Source organism: Colius striatus, chromosome 13 (assembly GCF_028858725.1).
Source record: "Colius striatus isolate bColStr4 chromosome 13, bColStr4.1.hap1, whole genome shotgun sequence".
Taxonomy (NCBI): domain Eukaryota; kingdom Metazoa; phylum Chordata; class Aves; order Coliiformes; family Coliidae; genus Colius; species Colius striatus.
In genome coordinates, this window is record NC_084771.1 from 6,276,551 (window position 1) to 6,292,468 (window position 15,918).

Below are 15,918 nucleotides of genomic sequence, written 5' to 3' on the forward strand. Positions count from 1 at the left end.
ACATTTAATCAAACATCTATCGAGGAGATAGAAAATTTTTACAAACTAACTATTTCTGTCAACATAGAAGATAACAGTGTATGCATCTGAATCTCAGGAGGACCAGTCACTTAACACCTGCTTCACAAAATGAAAACTAGCAAAAAGTCCACATTCAGATAAAACAGAAGTTACAGGAAGTTCACCTACAGAGCAGGAGGTGGAAGAGATTGTAGAAAAAGTGCAAAGTACAAGAGTACTAATAAACTATTTATTGTGCATCTAAAATACAATTCAATGTCTCTGAAGCAAAGAGCAACAGATGATCAGGTGCTCCAGCTCATGACAGGCTCCAAGGCTGAGACAGGGTGAACATTGTCACTACATTTTCTGTGCACACAGCAGTAAGATTTAACATTGTTACAGCCATTAAAGATGCCAAAAGGAAAAGCAGATTTTTACCACTTCTGTTCATACTGTAAAAAAGTAGAACTTAACAATCTGCTTTTGCTTTTCTCCTGCCTAAAGGGTGTTTATTTTCTGACACAACTAATACAAAAAATTCTGTATCTTAATTTACCTGGTTCTGCCAAAGGACTTAATTTTAAAATAAAACCTTTCTTTCTTCTTGCCCACACTCCACAGAGAAGCAAGAATAGGATGTCCTACTGCAAAAACAGAGAAGCATTCCCCAGAGCATAGCTTTGTTAGATAGAAGTGCAAAGGAATGAAGCAAGGAAGAAATCAAGTCAATTTCATGGTAACATTCTCCTTGGCCCCAAAGAGTTTGTGGTGACTTGGTATCTTGACAACTTGGATAGGTATGAAACATGTTCACTATCATAAAACAGTCAACTCTTCCCTGAGGGGTTGGAAGAGCAGGAGGAGTTAGCTCCACTGAAGATAAGGCATATAATTACTGAACAAGATGAGCAGAAAAATGAATAGAGCCAGGAAGAAGCACCCTGTGGACTCCAAATACAGAAAATGCAGATGAAAGAAGACTGGCAAAGACCCAGAAGAAATCAGCAGCCTTGCTCAAACACATTGCAAATATACTGGGGGCCTTTCTAATTAGATCTTCCAAACTCTTGGCCATTTTATTCCTTACCATTTTAGAGTCCAGATTCTCAGCATCCTGAGGATGGTAGACAGTCATCAGGGCTTCAGTACTGACAGTTTTGCTGTTATCTCTCTGACTGATCTGTAATGGTCCCACATCGAAACCCTTTGGACTGTCAGAGGCAGAACTAGTTGCAACCTTGGGGGAATAAAAAGGTAACAGTGGTAGTTATAAATGCCAAACAATCCTTCAAGAAGCAGCACTGATACCAAAACTGGTTTGGCTTCTAGACCATCATCGTTTATATAATAAAGTTACAAGTACCAGATAGAGACTTCCAAAATAACTGCAAAGTAGCAACCCTTGCTGTGTACAGCTTGGCCTTCAGGAGGCTGCACTTGTGAAAATAGACATTTCCATGGCCAAAAACTTGTTATTAAAGGACAAATATTCATAATGAAAACTGTAATACATGGGGAGGCCTGACTATCCATGACCACTGAAGTCAAATGAAAAATATTCATTTAAATGAAGGCACATACTGAATTATTTAGGAATGCTGAGAGCATTTAGAAACCAGCAATAGAACCTGGATTGTTCTTCAGCATCTGAGGGAAAACAAAGTCTCAATGAACCCAAAACAGAATGCACTTTGCTTAACATATTCTCTGTCATATGCACACTTACTTGTTTTTCCACACCTTAAAAACAGAGGTACGTGACTCAGCATTGTATGTCACAATAAAGCATGACCTAAAATAAGGTAATCCAAAACAGCCTTGAGCAGCAGACCTCACCTCAGGTCTCCCAGGGCTGTGCTGTACCCTTATCAACTGAGCATTTCTGCTGATATCAAACTATCTTGCTTTTATTACTCATATTTGCCTTTTAACCCTGAAAAATTGAAATCTCAAGGTAGAGATTTTGCTGACAGGCTAGTTCTCTTCTACCAAAAGGCATTTACCTGTATGCTTCTCCACTCTCACAACAATCACTTCAGAGGCTGCTCCAGCTGATTCTATTTATTTTTTTTTTCAGTGAAAATCATGAGGGAAGAGACACAGTAACTATAATAAAAAATGCTTGTTTAAGGATGTTTGGTCATTGCTTGCTTCTTTTTTATGCATGAAACTATGCACAGAGATTCCATCAACCTCCTGAGTCAAGCACTCCGCTTGCAAAATCTGACATGGCTACACATAATTTGACACCAGACTGGTGGCCTTCAGTTTTAATGTGAAGGGTCTGAAGGTGAGAGGTGGGAACATGATTTTCTAAAGACGAAAAAAAGGGAAAAATATTTGGACAACTTGAAATCCAGAGGTATAGCAGTCATTGATACTCGCCTTGTGTCTACACTCAGGCTTAAAGACAAAGGTATTGCATTACATGGCAAAACACTGACAGTGATACATAAACTCTTAGTAAGATGACACCACCTAATTCCTAGGAACAGGTACTAAGAAATCAGAATCAGCAGAGCAGTTACCTCTGTATTTATGATGTGTTGTGGACTTGAAGTTGCATTGCATTTCACTCTGAGCTTTTCCACAAGCTGTTCGAAATCTCTAACCTCCGTGAAACGAAAAGCTGTCTTTCCTTTGGTACTAATGCTGACTCCTCTGTTGGCTGGATCTGACTTATCCACCCCTGTGACCTGTGGAAGCAAGGATACATACACTAGGCAACAAATTTTACCAGCTTATTTCTAAAAGTAAGAACCTGTAAAAATTACATGCCCATATGAAACAGTAGTACAAAGCATTACACAAGCAGAACTAGTAATGCAAGCAACAAGCTCGCTCCTTTAAAGCTCAGTGCTCTGGAGCTATTTCCACACAAGGTACTAAGGTGATAGATTTGACAGAGTACCAAAACTCTTTGAGAAGGTTTTTCTGGCTTTGAGTGCTGAGCTTACTTGAAAACCTTGCCTCTCCTACCTGCTGAAGCTGCTACTTTTTTTCTTAGCATCAGAAAGCAGATAAAACATGGCTTTTGCAGGGAATACAATGGAGTGAGCTTCACAAGAATGAATTTCCACTGAGAATATCCTTTCAAAGACAGCTGTCATAACACATGACAGCTGGAGCTGATTTTAATTGCTGTGATGGAATAGTTACAGATTACAGCAGGTAATACACTTTAATAATGCAAGTACAAGTGAGACAATCAGGAACAGCTACACTGTCACTGACGATGCTTTTACATTGTCACAGGTAAAGAATGAAAAACCACTGAAATAATGTAATTCTGCAGTACTGCAGAAGAAATAGCAAAGGCCTGCTAATGCACAAGGATAAATTTAGAGTCAGGTCCTTTAACACAACCTGTTCTTGTTTTGCTCAGGTTATCAAAGTCCCTATTGTTTGCAGGACGATTTATAGATGATCATGTAAATTGCTTTATCTGAGCAGGGAACATCAAGTGTATTGCTGACATTAGCTTAGCTCAATTTCCTGTGTCAGGTGTCTTATGTCAGGCAGAGTATGCATGAGAGTAATTACAGACACACACAGAGTTTGTAGAGCAATCACAGAATCTGGTTAATTTTTAGTCTACTGTAAAATATGTCTGGGAGCTGATGGAAAGCTGGAATACTGAAATGTGGCAATGTCCCAGATTACATGAAGTCAAGAGAAGGATGGAAAAAGTTTGAGGGTTTTTTTTCCCAGCAGTTATTGTACAGTCTAACTATAATACTCTATAGAAATATGAATGCTGGGTCCTTTACAATGTGATCTTTATTCAGCCAGTTGACACTACCAGCTGTAATGGCATTGATACTTGTTCACTCTCAACTGCCAATGCATTTTCCCATACACTTCTGAACAGACAACACTGCTCAACTGCTGCAAAAAGAATTGCACTACTGAGCTAAGAAAGAACACAGCAGAGCAATTATTAACCTTCAAGGTCCTCTACCCTCTCCAATTCTTTACATTTTTCTTGAGAATCTCTCATTAACTCAACTAAAGAATGAAGCTTGTTCATTTCTAAAAGCAGCATTAAAAAATCTGGATTGTGTCCCCAGCCACAGAAATCAGAGTAAACAGAAAAGGGAAAAGAGGCTACAGAGAACAAAGCTGAAACATGAATGCAGTTTCACAAACTTACACGTGACATCATGCAATCATTTCATCTAAAGAAAATCTGCTAAACTGGCATTGAAGTACACAAGTGCAAAACTACTGGTATGAGTGGTCTGGCTGTAGTTTGCCTCACCTCTCTTAATGGAATGATTACACTGCACAGGCTGCCATCCTGGCTAGCAAAACAGATGTAGTTTTCTGAAATGCACATTTTCCCATGGGTGTTGTAATGACTGAAAGGAACCCATAAGAAGCACTCATGAACTTCCTTCAAGGTCTCTTCTTTGGGTAGCCTGAAGAATGCACTAAACTGCTCACTGTGGGCACGGTTCTCTAGGCCCCTGGATTAAAAACAAAACAAAAAACAGGGTAGGAGAGAGAAAAGAAAAAATAGTTTAAAATGTCTTTACAAACACAAAAGTTTAAAATACTTTGGGAGAGGGCAGGAAAACATCATGCTCTCCCATAATCTGTGAGGTCAGTCTGGAGGGTTCAAGGTTTAGCTTGAAGAGACAACAAAGAGCAGGACCACACCTATCTATATATATATACACTTAATAAAATACACACTTCACTAAACAGGAATCCATTCCAGCATGTTCTTATACAGTGAAGCACTGTGTTCAATCAGGGCCTACAGGCAGTGCAGAAAAACATACTAATAGCCTAATCTGCTCTATTTCCCCAGCCATCAGAACCGTTCATTTAAACCTAAACCAAGTTTTGGCTTGACAGAGGGTTAATTAGCTAGAAATGTAGCACATGTTGTAAACATCTGCCATGGGCTAATTCCTCACAGGGAACTGCAGCCAGAAACAATGCTTTGGTTGTAAAGCAACGTCTCTCTCCAGCATTTCTACCAACTGAGGTACCAATTACTCAGGACATCCAACCTAAATCAAGTTTTATTATCAGTGTGCTACAAAACTAAATACTGGGGAGGGTTTTCTTAAATCATAGGTGCATGGAGCTTTAAGTAGGAGCAATTATTATACAAATGCTTCATCATAATTTCTGATTTGCAGTTAAGTAACATTTTACAACAAATACTAGAGATTTAGAGAAAACATAAAATCACTACAAGGAATAATCACACATGTTCCTTGAGAAGGAAGGACCCCAACCATCATTGCTTACCTGTGCATCTTTCCCACTACCTAAAAGACTGCTGTAAATACAGAAAGCCATGCACTCATCTGTCACCCATAATTTTTTTATGGTGGCAGAAAAGCCATGCAGTTATTATTTACACATGTTTATTAAATGAGTTCTCCTCCACCTTATCCCTCATCATGTCTCTCTGTAGACACTGCAGCTTCATTCTTAATTTTTTAATCCTAAATGTTACTAGAAAGCCTTTTAAAAAATTCAGACACCTACAAAACCTGTAGTTGAAGGTCTGATCACTTCCTGCCTTCATATAGACTTCTCATACTGCAAAGGAACAATAAATGGCAATGCCTCACGTTGTTTTGATCCCAAATCAAGGACACAACTTGTCTAAGAGAACATCAGCTTTGCTGACATTTACTTGTCTCCTTGAGACAAGGATTCTCTTCCCCTTTGCCTAAAACAGTACTGAGCCCAGAACAGACTTAAGTAATGTATTACCTCTTGGTGATCTGCAGGGGGTCATGAAGGACTAGGTCATTTTCAAATGTCTCCTTGTCAAAAAGCCTCCTAACAGCATAGTTTGCCAGCTGCTCCATGAGAAGGAATGTTTCACTAATGTGTAAAAACATGGAAAAATAGTGATCTTCCCCACGGGAGCACACATGAATGCTTTCTGTCAGAATCACGTTGGAAGTCCTCTCAAGTTTTGATATTTCATCCCAGGAGATAATAAGTTTTACTGAAAATACAAAGTAAGCTGATGTGAGTAACTTCTCATTAACTGCTACCCTTGTATTAAAAGCAATAGTAGTCAACAGCACTAATAACATGTAACTCAGCAATACAGTTAAATGATAACACATTTGAAAAAGGCTATGAACTCACAAGCACAAAAAAACACTCTTTGCAATTCTCACAAAATAATTCCATTAGAAAAAATTGTATTAAAAGAAAAACATTGAAGACATAGCACATATGAAAATACAAGCTTACATCACCTTTTCTTTGCTCTCACGTGAAACTGCAAATTCCAAACAAATACCATCATATCAATTACCCTGGTTTAAGAGTTTACCAAGAGGGCTTCTTAAAGTATTGGCACTTAGAGGAGCCATGCTATATTTCCCAATATAAATGAAAACTGGCTTAGAAAGGATTCTACTTTCTTTATGCTTTCTACTTTTCACATAAATACAGTTATAGCTCACACTATTTGAGGCATTTGTTTGGGCATTTCAAACTAACTACACAGGAAAAGAGATGTGCAGTTATCACCAGTGCATAGTGAACCCACATGAAATACTAAGTCCATGTGGGAACAGATAACTGTAATCCTCACAGACTGAATCCATATGTAGCATGAACTAAAGAGGACAGACAACTTTCAGAGTCAACTGCAACAGCTCTGTCTTCTCTGAAGTTTATAGAGTGGAAGAAAACTAACAGACATTGTGTAGTAAGTGACACAAACACATTCATTTGCACTTAATATGTTCTGTTTGCAGTTTTTTTCTATTCTGTATTGATATCTGCTCCCATGACAAAATAGCTCCCTCGGGACCTAGGAAAAGTTCTTTCAAATCTGAAAGATAGACAGTAAAATGTGAAGGGCCTAGACTTCACATCATTGCTTACTTACTTTCTGCTCCCAGTAAAAACGAGTAAAAGCTGAGGAAGTTGGTACTGAGATAAAGCCATCCTTGACAGGGCACTCTGCCCTTCCAATAACTGCAGGAGTAATAGGTAACCAACTTCTCTTGCTCTGGTAATCCAAAGCACTTCTCAAACTTCATAAGACCTTCTCGAAACTTCTCAGGGTCATCTTCTTTTACAAAAGAACCTTTTCCCTCTTCAGCAATCAAACCCTAAAACAAAAAAGACAGTTCCTTTACTTATGCATCCATGGGGATGGGTGTCATATAAGCACCTTCATACATACAGTTCAACATTCTCCTCACAAGAAGAATAAAGGTCATAAATCAAATGTGCTAATTTAGACTCATCCACCAAGTTTCCCACACAACTTAGGCAAGACACACATTCCCAAGTCTCCTCACTTAATCATAAGAATTCCTGGGCTAAAAATTTAGGATGTATCAAATGAACTGTTAAACCTTCACAAAAATGTATCATACACTTCCCAGGTGCCATCAAATAATCAACAAATTATCAAATAATTTATCAAGAGTTTTAGAGCACTATCTAAAAGCATCCAGCATAACACCTGCCAGGAAGAGTTTACATCAAAAATCCTGATTTGATTGTGGGACAGATACACAGGAACAGTGGAGTGTTAACAGCCACATCCTACTCACAGAATCACATATAATCTCCAGGGTTGGAAGGGACCTCAAAAGCTCACCCAGTCCAACCCCCCTGCCAGAGTAGGTCACACAGGAACTCATCCAGGTGAGTTTTGAATGTCTCCAGAGGAGACTGCACAACCTACCAGGGCAGCCCCTTCCAGTGCTCCCTCATCTGAACAGGGAAGAAATTCTTCCTGGTATTTCTTTGGAACCTCTTATATTCCAGCTTATCTCTATCGCTGCCTGTCCTATCATTGGCCATCACTGAGAACAGCCTGGCTCCATCCTCCTGACACCTGCCCTTGAAATATTTGTAAACATCAATGAGGTCACCCCTCAGTCTCCTCTTCTCCAAGCTAAAGAGCCTCAGCTCCTTCAGCCTTTCATCAGAAGGGAGATGCTCCACTCCCTTTATCATCTTTGTAGCCCTGTGCTGAACTCTCTCCAGCAGTTCCCTGTCTTGAACTGAGGGGCCCAGAACTGGACACAATATTCCAGATGGAGTCTCACAAGGGCAGAGGGGAGGAGAATCTATCTCGACCTACTGCCCATAGCCCTTCTAATACACCCCAGGATGTCACTGGCCTTCTTGGCCATGAGGGCACATTGCTGGCTCAAACCATAAGTATCAGAAGTAGTCAATCAGAAGTATGTAGGCTTATGGTGCTGTCCTTTGATATTTTAAAGAGGACATACTATTCCTGTATGTTCAAAGGAAAACACCTACTGAGCCTTTCCCAGTTAGCCATGTGTTTGTTACTTACTCTTATCTTTCCCTGGACAAAGCTCGTAATATCTTCATTTGAATCAAAAACTGATAAAGTCTTCATAACATTGTGTTCTAACCAGTCCCAGTGTTCTATTATTTCTTCTCTGCTGGATCCTGATGGAAAGTTAATATTAGTTAAAATTAGAACAGACTTTAATAATTTCACTAAAAAGATAAATCAAGAGAACACTTAGCAAATTCCTGATGTGTGGATTTTGAACCACAACTCTCACATTTATTGTCCAGTTCTTGTGTACACTAAAATTGTATTTGGTGTACATTATAAATTAGTACTGCTGTGGTTTTGTCTTTCAAGCCCTTTATTTCTAGCTTTTCCACCCAGAAACATCTCAGCTTTGTCCACATTGTGTGGCTCAGTGCTGAAGCCTGACTTGGATTGACAGTACCTTCAGCTCAGCAGTACCTCCCCAGTTCAGGAACGAATGATGATGTGAGAAGATTAACCCAAACATGGATCTCATACTTTGTATCCTCATTTTTTCCTTTCTGAATTCATTTAGTTTCTAAATCATAGTACATACCACATGCAATGGACCAGTAGACTTGAGAGTCTGGTGTCTGATGCAGGATGCGAAACGGGGCAACTTTTGATGTAGAATCCAACACAGCATCTAATGTTCCCACAAGAAGACCTGTTGCATTCAAGAAAAGGGATACAGCACAGTGAAATTAAGGTTCTGAAATGGCCTCTCACTTCTGATTCCTTCATGGTGAATAGGAATGCTACCCAAAAAAGGATTAATAAACTTTGAAAAGGAGGCACAAATGAATAAAGCAAAAAGTGCTCACTGAGGAATCTCTTTGGGAGATGAAGAAACCTGAATCCAGTAAAAGCCATTATAAACACAAAACTGTCGGTGAAGTGTTCTAAGATGACTCCCTTAGATGCAATAGCCATGTAGTATGGCAAACCAGAGGACATGAAACATAACACAGTAGCTACCAGCCTTTGATGAGCACAAGCAGTAACTACTTTTTAATTAGTCATTTTCCTAAGGATACACCTTCAGCATAGAGCCTGCATGACCACCTTCCTTTGGCTATTCAAGAAAGAGAGTAACAACAAAAACTCAGGAAACCCACCCCAAAGGCCAGTACATCAATCACAAACATTGTCTTGTCTTGTGTGCAGTTCATAGGTTAATGTAAGTTACTGCTGGGGAGTATTTTTTTGCAGTTTCTAACTGCAGTAAGACATTGAATTTACATCTGTCTAAAGAGCTCTGCCTTACTCAATGACTCATACCACCAAGCTGATTGCAGAGTTGGCTTTGCTTCAGCAAATGTTTCATTCTTTCATTCACAATTCCCCTCAAATCATCTGTTATGATATACAGTACACGGACATGAGTCACTATTTGTAAGGTTGATGCAACCGCTCAGCTTGAGAGAATGATTACAGAAGCACCCCTCAAAATGCCCTCACAGTTTCTGTATGCTTGGAAAGTCATTAGATTTTAGATGCAAGAAAGTCTATCAAACAGCCTCAGCAGTCAATATTGCTTTGTCCACAAATGTGATCTAGACTATAGGTTTGTATTTAAGCCGATAAACACTCAGTACATTATGAATTAAGGTTATGGCTACTGCTGTAATCACAAGGAATCACCAGTCTCACCTTCTCACCCTAGTCCTGAGAGTGCTGCAATTTTTTTGAATACCATATTATCAGTCAGGGTTTCCATAACTACCTGTTTCTATAATGGGTGCTTCTCAGTAAGCACTCACTCCTACTGCTATTTTCCAATGGGAAATCAAGAACAACATTCACCCAGGCACGTAAGACCACTGCTGGGTGGTTTGTTGGCACTCTGCTAACTCCATTCACACCAGCTTACTGAAGAATGATTCACTTCCAGGGCTGCAGAGATATAAAACCCACCACTATGATGACAAGGATATTTGTTGTAAGCTACAAAACAACCCAGAATATCTTTGAAATAAGGATGTGTTCTTCCCCAAAGGTTTCTAAAATGTTTGGTTAGCAAAACATCAACACTAGCTGCAGAGACATGCATCAAATGCATCAGCAATGAATTTTGCTCTCAGTTGCATCAATTTAGGGCAATAAAGCCACTAAATTACATGAAAATAACTGCCTGGTATTTTGCCATTTGGAGGTAACACCACTTTGTCCTTTTGTATCTGTTTCACCAAGTACATCAAGAGAGTACTAACATTCAATTTATTTTTGGTCCTTTTCAACCATCACTCTCAAAGATATTTTTTCCTCCTGGAATAGCTGTCAGTCACATTTTGTTTCATTAAGACAATCCTCTTTATTTTAACTATGTGTACCACCCTCAGCAACCTACTTCCTATCCTTTGTGGGACTACTGCAATGTGAACAGGATAGTCTCAAGTTCCATTTTACTGATAAAGAATCAGAAGCAAAGAAAACATGCTGTTGTCTCTTTTTAAAAGAGCACTATTTTTCTGAAGCAAAGTTAACATAAGTTTGTTCTCTCCACTAATGCAGAACAGTACCTTTGAGGTCAATAATTAAAACTCCATGAGAGGGTCTCCTGATTTGCTACATTAGAGTGTGAAGGGACATAAAATATTTTATAAGACCATCAAGAGTTCCTCACAAACAGAAATGTTCTATTAGCACATCACTGGTCAGCCTCCTCACACTAAGAATTGTGAAAAGTAGACACTTTGATGTACAATTGAATATTTGCTCTTAAGTTTATTTACATCAGCATAAGAAGCAGCTGTGACACTCAGTTTCCCAGAGTGGTAACTGCAGAAAGGGGCATTCTGCAGCTACAATCAGCTTCATTTGAGCAATCACTGCTCCCTTCTACAATCTGAAAAAGTCAAAGCCCCTGCAGTTTTTCCCCTTTCTTAAATACATTATCCCAGAGTTGTTACCACCATCACTGACAGGCTCAGCCTTGGCCAGTGGTGGGTCTGTCTTGGAGCTGGCTGCCATCGGCTCGATCAGATACAGAGGAAGCTTCTGACATCTTCTCACAGAAGTCACCCCCGCAGCCCCCCTGCTAGTGTGGACACTACAAAAACCTCGCCACACAAACCCAGTATAATAGCAAACACCCTTCATTTTGATCAGGTAACTGACAAACTTCAGGAGTTAAACCAGTTACATGCATTCTCCTAAGCTCTCAGCATACAATTCTTAGGGACACAAACAGACTCCACAGATCTTATAGATGATACCTCAGAGTAACAAAAGCTGAGAGCAATCTCAACAGAGGTTTTAAATAGCTATATCCTGACAATTAGGATTTCTAGGTTTGAAGAAGTATAAATGTAAAGAATAAAACAAGTGAACTTCAAATGATTTTTTTAGTCGTTCTTGTGCCATAGTCAAACTGTTAATAAGCTGTGAATTAAAAAGAAAAATAAGTCTCAAAGGCAATGTAATACCTAGATACAACTATGAGGAATAAAATCGATAGGAATAGGATGTGAGAGATACATATTTACTAAAAAACTCAATTCCATTGCATAAGTAAGCAAAGATAAAATCAAGCATCCCAAATACAATTTAAATTTACTGTATTTTTCAGCAAAAGCTTTTAACAACAATTTTAAAATCAGAAGATGCAGGTCTGTTGAAACTAAAATTACTAAAGTAACACACCATACACTATGTAATTTCCACAAAGGCTTCTCTGGCAAAGGATAGCTGCAGGGGAGAAATACATATCCAGAGCGAACTGTTGCCAAATCACAATGCAGGAGACCCAAACTGTCAATCTCTACTACCGTAAATATTTCTTTCCAGACACAGGATAAAGCCTGATTCTATAACAGCAAATAGCTTTGCAAAGTATTGCGGTTCATTTCTTTTCAAAAACACTGAAGCCCCAGACTTCACTGGATAAATTAAGATGCAAATACATACCACATAAACCACAAAGAGCCATGGACTCTGTGTATTTGATTCAAAACACATGAATCCCAACTTGTGAATAAGACCCTTTTTCTGTTTTCTCAAATTAACAACTCTTTTTCTGCTTAGTTTTATTTCCCAAGTGAACTTGGTCTCATGACCAAGAAACATCAGCCCAATGAAACACTAAGCATGTAAATGTTCTTAGTCAATTGAGATGTAAAACAGGTTAGTTTAAGCTTTCAGTGAAAAAAAAAGATTTAATTTCCATTAACTCAGCTACATTATGGTCAGTGGTTATGATTCAGCTAAGACAACAGTAACTCACTTAACTAAAATGTGCATCCAAATCTGTGTATACAACTATCTGTGGCACTAAAGATAGGCTTGAAAGAGTGGCAAATTAAAAGCACAACTCTGAAACAAACAAGTATTTGTCCCCTTGGTATGTACAGAGACAAGTACTACAGATATCTTAGCTCCTCCTTATCTTTGCTCTGTACACTTAAAAAGCTGTATAACCCAAACTGGGAAGCATGTGCTGGTCATTTTCCTACTTGTCACCCCCAAATGTAAACATGCTTCCTGAGTAGCTGTGCCATAGTGGCTCTGCAGAAGACAGAACCACTAGAGGACATGGCCACATCATTGCAGTGCCAGAGGTACAGCAACATAGCAACATACTTTGGGCCTGTCTATTTCATGTCAATTACCAGAACCAGTCAAACAGGTTACAGGATCTGTGTCCTTAGGTGAGGTTTAAGAAAGGAAAGAGAGCGAAATGCAAAGCTAAGCAGGTGCATACCTGCAGGAAGAGAGCCAAAGCTCAGCAAAACTGGTCCAAGACAGTTCAGTCTGTTTTTACCCACACTAGCCAACTCAGAACCATGCTGTGTGTGCACACAAGCTATGAGAGCTGTTTCATGGACAGATAATAAATTAGTCCTGCTGTAACAGGCAGCCCAGAAGGGTCATACAAATCCAGCTGCAGTCTTCTTTCTACAGCACCAGAAGTCTCAGCCTTTCTTTAAGTGTCTCCAAGGTCAGCCTTCTTTTTTCCTGTAGCTGTAGAAGGTACAGACCTTCTATTGGCTGCTTCTTCAAAACTCACATCTCCCCCCACTTAAAGTCTGTCTTGCCAAGCACATTCTTGGGAATCCTTTGCTCCTGCTTCCTCAGCTAGTCTCCATTTCTGCTCTTCAATCCTGCAGTGCTGTTTGTCTTCCTTCCCATTCTTGTCTGGAGGTATTGCCCCTCTCTTCCCTCCAGACTTGAGCCTAACACTGCTGCCTGCTTCTTTCATTCCTAACTCCCCAGACACTCCCAGTCTTGTCTCACGAGCTGAAAAATGCTGTTCAGGAGAGCAAGATTTTACTTGTCACATTTGCAATGGCCTCATAAGATAAACACCGTTGTTTGTTTTATTGCTAAAGTAAGTGCTCATTTTCTTGAGTCACACAGCAACATAAAACTAAAATCAGGCCTAGCAAATTATGCTAGCTTATACCTAGGAGGTTCAAATATTTTCAAACCTGCAAACACAAATGTAACCATATTTTTTCCACTTTCTTCCTAATCTTTCTTAATCACAATGTTAATTCAGTAATATCTCACTCTTTGTTTCTGTGCAGTGAAAAAAAAATCCCTTGCACAGATGAAATGTGCATGAATCTAACATGACAAAGCTACAGAAATAAAATGTGCAATGACACCTTAAAAAAAAAAGCATATGACAAGAACTATTCCATTTGAGTATTTTTCCACACTGGCAACTGCCACCAAGGACAGAGATTAGTGATAAAAGCCTCACCTTCCACAAAAACCCAAGGGCATGAGAAGGCCTCAGCTGTCTGTCCAGCTGTAAGCCTATGAAGATGTTTCAAGTGAATGCCTAACTTTGTTTCACGTTGCTCTTAAATGAATTTTAGCAGACAGAAAGACAACCTTCATACCAACTCAAAGACTCCTTGGCTTCCAAAGATATCAAGGCAGAGAATGGTCCATCTAGCCTGATGACTACAAGGCTTCCAAGGTTGCAAAATGTCACCTTTGGTTCTCAGCCAAGGCACAACGTGATCTACTGGCAATATTATATTCCTGGAAGAGATTCTGGGATTTTGTGATGCTTTCTTTTTACACTCTTCTTGTGCCCTGCAAGTGGCTCTGATGTCAATGAAGAATGCCCCACCTCCAGCTGGGAGGACTATTTCTACAACTGAAATTCATCAGCCGAAAGGCTGAACTTTGTGTTTTCATCTGGTAAAATGAGTAAATGTTTCAACAAGACAATTATGCCTCATGTTTAATATAGCTTGCTTTAAAATGAAACAATTAGAGAGAACATGCAAAACACATAAGAACTATATCCCACCCAGGAACAACTTTATTTGGTTTCCCTGTGGCATTTCTCCTTGATGGGGTCAATGACAGATGCTACCAGACTATGAAGGAGTCAGTTCAAGTCTGAATAGCTACCACCACTACAGAGGGCTCAGGGGTAGCTGGGATCTTCTGCAATGCATAATGATAGAGAAGAATTAAAAAAAGAGAAACGCAGCACCATACCTTGAAGTTCTCATGAAATAAAGTTTATTATATGGTGGTCAATGCCCTGTCACTTTCCTGACCCACATCTCCTGACAAGCTCCATCAAACCACATGCTGTTTTTAAACTAAGTGATGAGAAACACCAGAGCAGAAGCTCATTTCAAGCAGCCTTAGATGCATGCTGGAAAAGGGATTTGGAAATGAGCAACCTGCCAAAGAGATTAATCATTTCTTCTGATGTCTCCTCTTTCAACAAGCTCCAAATCTAACTCTGTCGACGTGTTCACTGGAGGTAAAGGCTGCTGAGCCAGGGCAAGTGCTGGGCTACGCTGACCTCAGCTCTAGGTCCTGTCCCACGGGTGGCAGCCGGCCCAAAGCAGCCCGCTGCCCCCAGCCGTGCCAGGGGCACATCCCACCAGGCTGCTCTGCACCTGGGTGCCATGCTGCCACGGGCACCACCACCCCCATCGCACACGGAGACGGAAACTTCATCAAACCTGCCTTTTCCCAAGGTGATGTCTTTAAAAATGCCCTTTCAAAAGAAAATAAAAAGAGGGGAGAGAGGGGAGCAAATCAAACAAGAAGCCTCTGAAGGTCAAGGGCTCCCAAGCACGGCCAGGCCTCTCCTCCTCCCTGCCCCTCGGGAGCGGCGGGTCCCAGGACCGGCATAGGACCACCCTGCCCCTCGGCCCGTCCTCCGGCCCCTTCCCCCGCCGGCGTCAGCAGGACCGGGTGAGGCGGCCCCGCCCCGCCGCCGAGCCGAGCCGAGCCGAGCCGAGCCGAGCGGAGCCCCTGCCCCGGCCCCCGGAGGGGCAGTACCTGCCAGCCCGCCTCCGCCCTCCTCGCCGTAGCCCCGCCGCCTCTGCAGCACGAAGTACTGGTTGGAGCGCTCCTGCACCCACAGCTTGAGGGCATTTTTCAGCAGCACCTCCTCGGGCTTCAGCCACATCGCAGCAGCCCGCTCACCGCCCGCCGCCGCCCATGCCCGCCGCGCCGCCCGCCCGCTTCCACGCACACAGCCCGCCGGCCAAGCGCTGCCGCCGGAGGGGGGGAAGGGGGGGGAGACGGACGGGCGACCCAAGGCATGCCGGGAAGTGTAGTCTTAACAGTCCCGCTGTCAGCGCGACGCCACTGCCTCAGGACTACAGCTCCCGCCGGGTGTCGCGCGG

At 41.0% G+C, this 15,918-nt stretch overlaps 1 protein-coding gene across 4 annotated transcripts in view; it reads right to left on the reverse strand.

Moving 5' to 3' along the window:
- Positions 1–15,725, reverse strand: part of TBC1D8B (TBC1 domain family member 8B) — a 33,471-nt gene extending 17,746 nt beyond the window's left edge. For all 4 annotated transcript variants that reach the window (XM_062006437.1, XM_062006436.1, XM_062006438.1 and 1 more), the window contains exons 1-8: positions 15,569–15,725; positions 8,862–8,972; positions 8,315–8,433; positions 6,884–7,109; positions 5,743–5,983; positions 4,265–4,472; positions 2,532–2,699; positions 1,091–1,240 (exon numbers count right to left, since the gene is read on the reverse strand). In XM_062006437.1, the coding sequence (XP_061862421.1) occupies positions 1,091–1,240; positions 2,532–2,699; positions 4,265–4,472; positions 5,743–5,983; positions 6,884–7,109; positions 8,315–8,433; positions 8,862–8,972; positions 15,569–15,698 (1,353 nt within the window). In that variant the 5' untranslated portion in view covers positions 15,699–15,725. The remainder of the gene's footprint in view (positions 1–1,090; positions 1,241–2,531; positions 2,700–4,264; positions 4,473–5,742; positions 5,984–6,883; positions 7,110–8,314; positions 8,434–8,861; positions 8,973–15,568) is intronic.
- Between the last annotated feature and the right edge of the window lie 193 nt (positions 15,726–15,918).